Source organism: Ochotona curzoniae, unplaced genomic scaffold, assembly GCF_017591425.1.
Source record: "Ochotona curzoniae isolate NIBS_2020 unplaced genomic scaffold, NIBS_Ocur_1.0 patch49, whole genome shotgun sequence".
NCBI classification, from domain to species: Eukaryota; Metazoa; Chordata; class Mammalia; order Lagomorpha; family Ochotonidae; genus Ochotona; species Ochotona curzoniae.
In genome coordinates this window covers 454,962-468,302 of record NW_024467027.1, presented here as the reverse complement: position 1 = coordinate 468,302, position 13,341 = coordinate 454,962, and the positions used below count along the sequence as shown (strand labels likewise).

Here is a 13,341-nt window from a genome sequence, read left to right as displayed (position 1 = left end):
ACGCAAATCATGAATTCCCAGAAAGTTAAGGAAATGTATCCCTTTTTAAAAGATTTGTTGTTGTTGGAAAGGCAGGTTTACAGAGACCAGGAGAGAGAGGTCTGCCACCCACTGGTTCACTCTCCAAATGGCTGCAATGGCCAACGCTGAGCTGATTTGGAGCTGGAGCCAGGAGCAGCTGCTTAGTCTCCCACGTGGATCCAGGGCCCAAGGACTTAGGTCCTCCTCCATAAGCAAGGAGCTGGGTGGGAAGTGGAGCAGTGGGGACCCGAACTGGTGTCCATAAGGGATTCTGGCACCATAGGGTGGAGAATCAGCCTGTTGAGCCATGGCACCATCCTCACTGCATTCTGTTTTTTTTTTTTTTTAAGTAATCGTTTTCTTTCATAGCTTCTCAGTTTTCTTTATGAGGCAGCAGATTTTCTTCTCAAATTTTATATGTAATTTAAAGGCATATGTAATATTTTATAATATCTTATAAAATGAATATATAACTGGTTTTCAGAAGGGTTGGCTGACTTTTCACATCATTTGTTAAATAATCCTTCTTGGACCCAATGTGATAGCCTTGCAGCTGAAGTCCTCACCTTGCATGCATGCCGGGATCCCGTATGAGCAATGGTTCTAATCCTAGTGGCCCTGCTTCCCATTTAGCTCCGTGCTTGTGGCCTGGGAAAGCAGTCGAGGACAGCCCCAAGTCTTGGGACTCTGCATGCGTGTGGGAGACCTAGGAGAGGCTCCTGGTTCCTGGCTTCGGATTGGCTCAACTCCAACTGTTCCAGTCACTTGGGGAGTGAGTCATCAGATGGAAGAGCTTCCTCTCTGCTTCTCCTCCTCTCTGTATATATAACTTTACAATAAAAATAAAATCTTTTTAAAAAAATCCCTCTTCTAATGTGTCACTTGTATTTTATATTAAGTTCCCACAGACAGGTGGATCTGCCTCATGCTTTGTTCCAGCGATTTGCTGTATCAAAATGATAATGTTTTAATTACAGAGCTTTATGACAGTCTGTTGGGTGTCAGGATTAACTGGATAAACAATGAGAAGATGCTTAGCAGATAAACGATTTTATTAATCTACACCGTGGCCATCGTCCACACTTTCAGGATGACACACTTGAGGAATACACACTTAAGTGAAGCTAGCAGTTCTTAGAATAGTTTTTTTTTTTTTTTATAGTAGCAAAACTAACAAATAAAAGAAGACATTAACACAGAGTCTTGGTACACTTTCGTCCATTATTTACAAGGACAATAAGAAGAAAAGATAGCAGTGGCCAAGGATGCTTTGTCCTGTCAGTTCTAACTGGAGGGAGGCACAGAGGGTAGAGAGTGCTGTGGCTTTCCCCCTGGGACTTGGTGTTCCATAGTCGGTCGCAAAGCCAGGTGTTCCTGGCCTGGGAATGGCTGCCTTGTCCGCTGATGCACTCCGCTGCTTCCGATGGGGTGAGTCTGAATCATGCTGACTGTTGTTGTTGTACAGTGTGTTTTCCCACATGGGCCTCATAATCACGTTCATTTGATGCTAGATGAGTTTCACGTCTCTTGCCTCCAGGAAACTGGAATCATGCCTCATTTATTCAGGTCTTATTTTTATGACCGCTAATAAATTCTTGGTTTTCTCTAAGTTTATAAAATCTCTCTTGTTAAATTTTTGCTATGTATTTACAGTTTTGAATGTTGCAAAATATTTGAAATTGATTTTGAAGCATTGTTGCAACTATTCTTTTAGAATTATAGAATTACATATTTTAGTTTGCCTAATGTCTTTTCAATAGTTGCCGGATTTAGTTATTTTTCCAGAAAAGCTAAAAAGTATAAAAGTGTTACATTTACATAGTTCTCCCTTGGTTTAAAGGTATTTCAGGATCCTTAAGTGAATTATCAACTTTATCTGCCAACTTAAATGGTTGTTTGTTTTCTGAATAGATGGAATTTATTGAATGACTTTCTGCCTTTTCACAATCTCATTTTGCCCTAAGGTTGCTTCACCTGTAATTATGAAACAAGGACACTACTCAGTGGATGAATATATTAAAGAAGACTCCTTTATAGGAAAGTTGCAACCTAAAATGTATGTTCTATATGTATATATATTTAGTGTGTTAAATACAGTGTATTCTGAAATAATTTTTAAATTATTGATAAAATCTCATTTTTACATCCTTGTTTATAATCTATTGTTTATCATATGCTAAGTGCTGTGTTGAACTCTTGTCTAAAAAGAAAGTGGTTCCAGAAGTGATTTATAGGTGAGGATTCTCTTATTCATTTTTCCATTCTTCAGTGAGGCTTGACACAAGTACATACTTGTAATAAAAGCTCTTTTCAACTAGAGGATTTTATTTTAATATCAAACTAGAGATAAGCACTATTAGTTCACTTCTTTGTATGTCCGTGAGTCCTTTGAAGAGCGTATTTTATTCTTCTCTGTGTCCCTTTGTGGACACAGAATAAAAATGCAGTAAATAAAAATTCGTTGGAAGCAGAACCATAGTATTTTTACATCTTCTATAAGTTTTCTAAAGCAGTATCTCAGTCTAAAGTCTGCATTTAGAGTTGGCAGTAAGATGGGTCATGGGAGGGAAGAAGAGTGAAGTTTGTATGCTTTTTAACTGATAAAGGAGAAATTTGATTAACATGAATTCGCTGTAACCCTCTTTAGAAGGTAAGTATATTCTGTATAATTTTGACATATAATTTTTAACCATTGAAAACATTTACTATATTGTAAACTGTGAAGGAAATAAAAATATAGGATATCTTTAAAGAGCAACTTCACGTGATACTTTGATCTTGTAAATGGTGGCAATAGCTGCGACTCACCCCCAGTTCTTCATATTGCCCTCATTTACCTTTTGCCAGATTCTGACTTCTGAGCCTTTCATGTCCACCAGCTTATTTAATTCTCTTATTCTGCTCACCTCCTTACCACTTCCAGACTGTTCTTTGCTCTATAGTTCTTTACTGTCTGTGCAGTTAAGATACAAAATTCTGGGGCCAGCACTGCGCCATTGCAGCCTCAAGTTCTGCCTGTGACACCTGTGTCCCGTGTGGGTGCTGGTTCGAGTCCTGGCTGCTCCACTTCGGATCCAGTTCCCAGATAATGTGTTTTGGTAAAGTAGTGGAAGCTGACAGTGCTTGGATCCCAGCCCCTGTGTAAGAGACCTTTAGGAAGCTCAGGTGGCAGCTGGGACTGGGCTGTTTGTGGCCGTTTGGGAAATGAGCCACTGAATGAAAAAGCAGTATCACCCTTCATTTTGTCCCTCCTGCATCGCCCTCCATCTTCCTCCCTCCCACCCCTCGGAAGTTAAAAAAAAAAAATCTGTAAACTGTAGATCTTGGCTTTTCATGTTACCACAACAGTATCTTTCCAGATCTAACTGAAAGTTTAGACAGGAACAAAAAGGAAGATTATTTCTTTATGTAGTGGAACTACCTAACCAATCTAGGAAGCTGGTTATTGACAGCTCAGTCCAGGCTGAGTGTCAGTGCTGCCTCCTCCATTCTACACATGTCTGCCACCCTGAGCACCCTGTATTCCATGAACACCCTGTAGAGTGATTAGAATAATTTTTCAAGAATTCTGGCTTGTTGTGGGTGGCTGTAAAGCTCTTGTCCCCATGAAGCAGTCATTTTTATCTAGTGTGGGGCTGGCAGACAGGAACACCTCCAGGAGTCCAGCAGATTTACTCAGTAATGCAGATTGAGTTTAAACTGTGAATGGCAAATGAAAAAGGCTTACCTGCCCAAAGCAGCCTGGCCATACTCCACTGTGGGTATTGCTTTCATGCCCAGTGTTGCTGGATCTCTTTTCCCCTGCAGGTGAACCAGAGATCTGTTCTGTGTGAAATTTTTGGCTTTTAAAAACATGCAAGTAAAATCAGGTTGAGCTCTTATCTAGACATAGAAAATATCTAGATAATGTGAAACTTCACATTTGGCAGTCAAAGGATCTAAACTGGAAAGTGCTGAAACTTGTTATAACTTTTTTTTTTTACATTACATTCCCTCATCTAAAGCACACTTATAAATGCTGCTTTCCTCATTTAGGAACGGTTTGGTTTAAAACAGCTGTGAATTTTTGATTTATAATGTAATGCTATACTGCTATATATTTAAATTTTTGAAAAATGCAGTCATGTTTCCAAGAGTATAAATATTCACTTTTCACAGAATGTTTAAAAGCGATTTGACATAGTTTGTGATAGAGTAATATTTCAGTGTCATAATTTCTTCTGCAAAATGTGAGATTATAATTAAGCAAACACTAAATGTTCATTATGTGCTAGCCAATATGAAAATATGAAGATAAAATAGCTAAAACGCTTCCATAGACAAGAGAATACAACTAAGTTTTCCAACTAAAATTTATTTTTATAAATATTCTAGGTTTATTAGTATATTTTTAAATAGCTGCTTTTGTGTGTGTAAATACTTTTTTGATGAACTTTGGTTTATTGGTTTCGGAAATTAACATCTCCATCAAAAATATAACAGATAAGGAGACGTAATTGATAAATTAATCACAATGTAAATTTCAGGCTTTTGGGGAATTTGCTAAAAAGTTGGGTTATTGATTTATGCTAAGTTTAAATGAAAATGTCTTTCCTCATGATTTCTGTCTCCTTACTCAGATCAAGAACCCAGTGTGTGTTCTTGTAAGTCAGCCTATGATTTTTTATTTTTTTGAATGAGAGTAAAACCTCAATAGCAGGCTAACACATTCCATTAATGTTGATACTGACATTTTTCAGATTAAAGAAATGTTCTCATGACTTTAAAAAGAATGCGAATGAGCTGACTGTTGGCATTGAGGCAGAACATTCAACCTCTGTACCCAGGACTCTTATGAACTCATCGGCTGTGTCGCTGGTACGACTTTGGCTTTGCCTATGGTAGCTTAACTTTCCTCTCAAGATTCTTATAGTAATTATAAATTATTTTGGAAGCTTAAAGGTAACAGTGTTAAACTTGCTCTCCATAGATATTTTGTGTAATAAAAGAATTCACTGTTTTCCCTAAGGCAGCCATTCTACCTTTGAAAATTTTGTGTCAAATTTCTACATATTTACTTACGTGTATTGTCTTCCTTAGAAAATGGTGAATTCAGATTCTGTGAAACATGCATAAAGCATAAGTAAATTTTAAATATGATTTTCTACTTGTTTTAAATGGTAACCAAGGGGCTTAACTACATTTGTTAATGATGGCTATTTTTGTTGAGAGTTGAATTTTGCCTTTTTTCACCACTGATAACTTTGCTTTTTTCAGTTTGAAGTAAATGTCACTAGATGGAGAGTTAAGTCTTTTCATTAAAATTGTTAATAAGCTAGAGTTGAGTGCATATCATCTTGCTTTTTTGCTTCGAGTTTGACTCTTAGCAAAGCCAAACTAATCTTTTTTTAAAAGATGTTTATTTAATTTTTTAATGGATATATTTGTTGCCATGGTAAGTTCAAGGCAACTTTAAGTTGAGAAGTCATAATCTCATTTTTTTAAAAGGTATCTTCGTGTGAACAAATTTAAAATGCCTTAACCAAAGTTCCAAATATGAATAGCTTTTATTGATAAATATGAATAAAAGTGTTGTTTTTGTTGCTTAGTTTCCAATTGCTGCAATGAATGTTTCTTTTGTAAACAAAATGCCATTCTGAAGCTTTTGCAGCTGTAGCAGTGTATTTTGTTGCGTGTTTATACATGGTTCCTCTCCCTTGTTAGGAGACTAAAACTACTGAAGAAATTGATGAAGCACTGAAGGTAGCAGGCTATAATGTGGAGCAACTGAGTACTGCTGTACAAGTAAGTGTTTTGAACTACTAAGTTCTGTGAAGAACTGAAGCATGTCCTTTTTAAATAGGCATGTTTAGGTGTGTTATCAATGAGGTTATCATTTATTGGCACTGAGTTGTTAGGCGTGATAATAGAGAAACATAGGGAAGATTGGAAAACGCTTCTCAGGGCCCACCAGGGTTGGTCTTAAAACATTATGTTAAGCTAATGAAATTGGAGTTTTTACCTACTTTGGGGTAAATTTTTAACCCAGAAGCATTACAGATCATCTTTTTAACATTTCTTTATTATTTGGCTGAACCTTTGGCTGAGTCTTAATCTATTTCCTCCTTATTTTACTTCTCCGCCCCCGTTCCCTCCCCAAAGAAAAACTCACCCATGGTGATAAGAAATGAGCTGTTAAACATCCAGCAACAAAATTAAGAACAAGGAGTTTAAAAAGTTAGAGTTGATTTATATTGTGGCTGCTTTTTAATACTAAAGGACAAGATATTTGGATTAACTAAAAGCCACTACTATATATGGGTTGTTTTTTTTTTTTTGCTTGTTTTTTAGTGCTCAGATATTTTATTGTTTTTTGATACAATTTGGTTGGCGCTGGGCTCTCCCGTCTCCCTTCCCTCTGTTCTCCCCTCCAGTCTCACAATGGGTGTCTTTCATGAATTTTCCCAAGTCCATCATGCTGCCGCTGGAGTGTCTCCCAACCATGTAGGAGACTGTCATTTCATTGTGAGTTCATTCTTGTATCCTAGGGCCCTAATGTAGGTACAGTGAGGACTAGATCTTCATTATTTATGGGCAGTACCAATAACAGTGATAAAAGGGACATTGACCATCTCAGGTGATTATAAATAATCAGTCTCTTATGAATGGTTGATTAATGAATTACATCACAAGATCTTATTACAGAAGGTACAGGTAAGTATGAAGTGACATAGAGTAAGATTCACATATAATATCCCTAGATTTGACATTGTATTATCTTATGTTAGAGCAAATATAGGATAGCTGACCTTTTGGGATTGGCTCATTTCCTTTAATATAGCGGTCTCTAGTTTGGCCCACTTGACCACCAAGTATTGTATTTCTTTTTCTTTTTTTTTTAATTTTACTTCTTTTTATTGTTATTTTATGATACAGTTCCATAGGTCCTGGGATTTCCCTTATCCCCTCCCCTATTTCCTCCCCCCTCACTGAGTTACCTATTTGTTACTATAGTACACAGTCATACGTCCATCATTGCGGGCATGGACAATGGCAGAGAGTCCAGCATCCTATTGTCAAGATATAGTAAACAGTTTCATTGGGAGTCCATTTTTAGTCTGGAAGTAGAGATGCATACTGCATTGTATCCTCACATCTGGATATGTTAGTCTCCATTTCACAGTTACTATACATCCCCTTAAATAAAAAGCTACAATAAAAAAATCAGCAACAGGAAGAAAAATAGAAATTTACAATGACATGAAATTAAATAACATGCCACTAACTAACGTGTTGCTGAAGAAATGAAAAAGAAAATTGGGAACCTTCTTGAAGAAAATGATGCTACTGTATGATCTGAGTCATTGAAGAATTTAATCAGAAGAAAGTGTTTTGAAGAGATGAAACTAACAAAAAAATCAAAATCCATGAGATATAGTTTCTGCTGATCTTTGTTGGTGAAATATGTCTCCTGTAGGCAACAAATAGATGGGTTTTGTTTTTTAATCCAGTCTACTAATCTATGATGTTTGATTGATGAGTTTAAGCCATTTACATTCAAGGTTAATATGAATGGGTGGTAATTTGGCCTGTTGTTTTAGCAGTGGGTTGTTCATTGATTTAGTCTTCTGTTGTTATTTTACTGGAATGTTCTTCACATTTGTCTTTGGTTTTGGTGGGTGCTATTCCTCTTTTTTGTCAAGAAAACATCTTTAAGTATCATTTGTAGGGCAGGTTTGGAAGAGGTGTATTCTTTTAACTTTTCTTTACTGTGGAAGAATTTTATTTCATTTTCAAAGATAAAGGAAAGTTTTGCTGGGTACATTATCCTGGGCCGACAATTTTTTTCTTTTAGAATCTGGAATATGTCACTCCATTCTCTTCTGGCCTGTAGGTGATAGAGACTAGTAAGCCAGGAGTTGGGGCTACAGAGACCATGGTGGAAATCTAACATAAGAACCCAGACCTGGAACTCACTGGAGGGAGTGGCACAACTGACTACAAACAAAGAACCGTGTACCAACTGCAATAAGTAAAATCAAACTGTAGACCTGTGGGTGACAGCTTAGGAACCTATCCCAAGGAGAAGACTCTGCTAACCAGAAGTACAATGACCAAGAGCAAAAGAAGACACAGAGGCACAATGAATATTACTGAAGATTCCCTTGCAAAGGAGCAAAAGCCTTTACAAGTCTGAGTTCACTGAGGAAGACATCGAGAAAATGGGGGATACAGAATTCAAAACACTTGTTATAAAGCTTCTTATCAACAATGAGAAGCATGTAAAGCAGGCATTCAAGGAATTTAAGGAATATGTCACTGGAAATGAATCAAATGAAAGCTGATTTATCAAAAATTAAGAATACAGTGGAGCAAATTAAAAGTACAGTGGAGAGTCTCCAAAATAGAATGAAAGAAGCAGAGGAAAGAATCTCAGAATTGGAAGATATTTCCTGTCACCAGGGGGAAACAAACAAAAAGCTGGAAGCAGAGCTGGATCAGGCCAAAAAAAAGTATTCAAGAATTGAAAGACACTATTAAAAGGCCAAATATAAGAGTTATGGGAGTCCCAGAAGGTGCAGAAAGAGAAGCTGGGTTTACAAATGTATTTAATGAAATAATAAGGAAAAATTCCCCTAATCTAGAGAAAGACTTGGGAAATGACATCCAGGAGGGATACAGAACTTCAACAGGCTTGATATAAAGTTATCTTCACCAAGACACCTGATTATCAAGCTCTCTTCAATCGAACATAAAAGATCCTTAAATGTGCACATGAAAAAATCAGCTGACATATAAAGGAATGCTAATTAAACTCACAGGAGACCTCTCACAGGAAACATTATATTTTGTAAGAGGATGGGACATGTGAAAGAATGAGGAAAGAAAACTGAGTAAAGGAAAAGCTTGAGAGACAGGTGTTTTCACAGGGGTTAAGACTCCTCTAGGCAAGCCTGGTGCTGGTTTGAGGCTTTTCTCCACCTCCAGTCAAGGTTCTTGCTTTCATGGCCTGGGATCTAGCAGGGATAGGTCCAGTGTTCCCACCACCCACATAGGACACTGAGACTGCCCGCAGCTCCTGACGTAGCATCATCCAGCCCTGGCTGCTGCACACATCCGGGAAGTTAGCAGCAGATGGAAGTTCTTTCTCCCTCCTGCCCCCTTCCCTTTCTTTCAAACTTTTTTTTTTTTGTACTAGAGAAGGGAAATGGTGCCTATTGTTAGAAGCAATTATAATAAATACAGGATTGTATTATTTTCTATGTTATATAGAGTAGCGAATTGCTAAACTCAAGGTTACGACTTCAAAACAGGCTGCCTTATGCCCCTATTAGTAATACTTTTTTCAGTGCAAAGTATATTCTCCCCATTCCAGCATCCCCCAAAATATTAACTCATTTTAGCATCAATGCTAAGGCCAAAATTTTATCTAAATGTGTATGGTAGAACAGGCTGTGATGCATCCTGGGACAGAATTCCAGCTCTGAGCCGTGAATCCAGACAGGGAGTCCCTGTTACAAAAGAGAGAAATTGGGAAAATAAGAGGGAAGGGAGTCATAGATCCTAAACAAATAATTTAAAAACTGTTTAAAAATAGAAGGAAATATGTGTAATAACTGACATTTTAATACCATTATTGTTTGTTGTTTTTTAACGCAATTCTGCCATAAAGAAGGAGTGCTATCCAAAAATAATTCATTTCCTGTAATGATAAAAAGCAGTTTTAAAATTTTAGAAAACACGCCAGTGGGTCTTTATTAGTTCACTTTCCCAAATTATCACAACAAATTGTTAATATGATGTGGTGTTGATCCAAACATTAAGGCTTTATCATTGAGTCGATGAATTGTTCCATTTATTTTCATCTGCTCTGTGGTATTTTGAAGCCTAGAAACGTTTCTTTCACTGTCAAAATTAAATTGACAGTACAAAAGATTTAGTTAGCAGGGAGAGTGACAGAGATGGGGAGAGAAAGAGATCCTTTTGCATCAGCTGGTTCACTCCCCAAATGTCCCAAACCACCAGGCACTGGCCAGGCTGAAGCCAGAATTCCATCCTGGTCTTGCACATGGCTGGGAAGAGGCCAGCTGCTGGAGCCACCTGGTACTACCTTTGCAGGTACCTCAGCAAGGAGCAGGATCTGGAGCCGGCACCACGATATGGGACGCTGGAAGTGCAAGCTACAGCTTGACCCTCTGCACCATAACCCTGACCCATTACGGTACAGCTTATACCAAGTAAATGTATCCAGTGAAAATTTTGTGTTGTTTTCCTAGGTGCTTGAACATATACAGAATAAAACTAAAGAGGAGACCAACAGTCTTATACAGCTTATGGAAAAACAGTTTGATCAACTGTTTGCTTCTCTTGATTCCAGGTAATAAGTCAGTGAAAAATAAAAACTTGATCAAATGGAATTTTTTTTATATTAACATGGCATTTTATTTGTCTTGATGAGAGTATTACTATTTTCTTTTTAATCACTTTTTTAAGTATGCAGTGTAATCACACTTGGAAATTCTGTGTTTAACTTTTTAAGGAACTACCAAAGATAAAGTCCTATCTTACTGTGGATCTTTTTTTTTTTATCTCCCTAATAACTGGTGACGTTAGGCATTATTTATTGATCATCTGTATATATCTGATTTGAAGAAATATTATTCAATCCTTCATATCCATTTTTGTTGCTGGACTGATATATTCTACGTATTAAATCTTTATTAGCTACATGACCTTATTTCCTCCTACTTTTTGGTAATGATGCCTTCCATGAAAGTTTCTAAATTTATTCTTTCTATTCTTGCTTGCACTTTTGGTGCAATGTCTAAGAAATAATTGCCAATTGGGAAGCATCCCCATTTGTTTTCTTCTGAGTGTTTGGAGCTTTCTTTTTTTTTTTTTTAAGTTTATTTGCTTTTTTTTTTAAGACTTATTTATTTTTATTGCAAAGTCAGATACACAGAGAGGAGGAGAGACAGAGAGGAATATCTTCCATCCGATGATTCACTCCCCAAGTGAGCGCAACAATTGGTACTCACCAATCCGAAGCCAGGAGCCTCTTTTGGGTCTCCCACACTGGTGCAGGGTCCCAAGGTTTAGGGCCGTCCTCGACTGCTTTCCCAGGCCACAAGCAGGGAGCTGGATGGGAAGTAGAGCTGCCAGGATTAGAACCGGCGCCCATATGGGATCCCATTGTGTTCAAGGTGAGGACTTTAAGCCGCTAGGCCACGGCTTTAATTCTTTCATTTAGATCTTTGATTCAGTTTTGTTAATTTGTGTATAAATAGGATAATTAAATAAGGATCTGATGTCACTATTGAAATTGTGTGTCTAGTTTGCCTGGGACCATTTCTTAAAAAGTTATCCTTGCCTCTTGGCTTACTATGTATATAAAGGCTTATTTCTGGACTTTATATTTGATTCTATTTATCTAGCAAAGGATCTTCAAAAAGTTGGTTGCAAATGCACATTATGTTCATGAGTTTTTTAAAAAAAATTTGCACTTAAATCACCTTTTTAATTCAGTATTCCACAATGTTTTGAAGTTCTTAGAGAAGTATTACATTGTTTTGATCACAACAGCTTTGTAATTTGAAGTCAGAATATGTAAGTCCTCCAACTTTCTGTTTTTTTCAAAAAGTATTTGTTTGAATATCTGAACTATAGTGACCAAGGGGTCTTTGATCTGGTGGTTCACTCTCCAGATGGCTGGAACTAGGCAAGGCGAAAGCTAAAAGGCAGGACCTCCGTCCAAGTCTCCCCGTCAGTTGGGAAGGGCTCACATACTCACAGCATCATCTGTCTTTCCAAGCACATTAGCAGGTGCTGGATTGGAAACAGAGCAGCTGGGACTCCATTATGGGGCACAGGTGTATAACCACCTGAGCCAACATGCTGACCCCAGATTCTTCTTTTATCTATACAGTGTTTCCTAAGAATCCACATGACTTTTATTATGGATTTTTATATTCCTGCAGAAAATTTCTATGATTTTGTTAGGACAACATGGAATTATAGCTCACTTTGGTTAAAATTAATATCTTAATAGTTTTAAGTCTTCCTGTCTCCAGAAATGTGATATTTTTCTGCTCGTTTTAATCTTCTATTTAATATCTTTTGGAAATTTTGTGTACTTCCAGCATGTAATCTTTCACCTTGTTAGTTGACGTTATTCATAAGATATTACTCTTTTACTACTCTTTTAAAAGAGATTGTTTTGGTCATTTCATTTTAGGACTGTTCATTGTTACAATATAGAAAAACAGTTGATTTTCATGTGTTGATTTTATACCTTACATCATTGCTAAAAACATTTCTTAGCCCTGTACTTGCTATTTGTAGCATTTTGGGGGCTTTCTGCATTTAAGAACATAGCATCTGCAACAAAAAATCATGTCTTTCCTTCAAATTTGAGTTATTTGTATTTTTTTCTTGCCTAATTGCTCTGGGTAGAACTTTCAATGTTTTATTGTGTGGAAGGGACAAAAGTGGATATCCTATCTTACTTTTAAGTATGTATGTCTATGGTTTATTTTCATTTTGTTTTTCATTTTAATTTTTAAACTATGTCAAAAGAACAGGAAATTATACAGAACAATGCAGTGAACAAACATTTAACAGTTTTTAACATTTGCCGTGTTCCCTTCACATACACATGCACATTTTCTGGAAAACAGGATGGATATGTTAATATCATAATGTGGGGTTCATGATAAAGTGGGGTAAAGGCATATTGTTACATACAGTGTAATTCAGTGATGGCAACTTTTATAAATACTTCCATACCAAATAATATGGCACATGCATTTTTAGTGCTAGTCACAACTGTTTTACATGTAAAGGAAAACATATTTGTCTTTTTGTGTCTGCCTTATTTCATTTAGCATAATAGTCTCCAGTTCCATCCATTTTGTTGCAAATGTCAGGATTTCATCCATGTTTATGACTGAGTAATACTCCATTGTATATAAATGTCCTTTTTTTCGTCATGTATTAATGGACACCTGGGTTGATTCCATGTCTTTGCCATTGTGAGTAGAACGCTACTAATCATAAGAGTGAAAATATCTCTTTCGTGCGCTGATGTCTTCTCGATATATTCCCAGAATTGGAATAGCTGGATTGTTTGATAAATGTATTTCTAGGTTTTTGAGGAACTTACTGTTTTCCATGTGGCTGTACTAATTTACATTCTCACCAAGAATTTATTAGAGTCCCCTTTCTCCTCATATTCACAGCACTTATCATTTTTTGACTTATAAATAATAGCAGTTCTAACTGGAATGAGATAATACCTGCTTTGTGGTTTTTATTTGCATTTCATTGGTGGTTCATGAAACA

General features: G+C 36.8%; 1 protein-coding gene across 1 annotated transcript in view; it reads left to right on the top strand.

Moving 5' to 3' along the window:
- LOC121168061 (RING finger protein 17-like) overlaps positions 1-13,341 on the top strand; it is a 105,309-nt gene that overhangs the window by 12,065 nt on the left and 79,903 nt on the right. The window contains exons 3-6 of the mRNA XM_040997829.1: positions 1,986-2,077; positions 4,761-4,878; positions 5,725-5,805; positions 10,278-10,378. Coding sequence (XP_040853763.1) covers positions 1,986-2,077; positions 4,761-4,878; positions 5,725-5,805; positions 10,278-10,378 — 392 coding nt within the window. The remainder of the gene's footprint in view (positions 1-1,985; positions 2,078-4,760; positions 4,879-5,724; positions 5,806-10,277; positions 10,379-13,341) is intronic.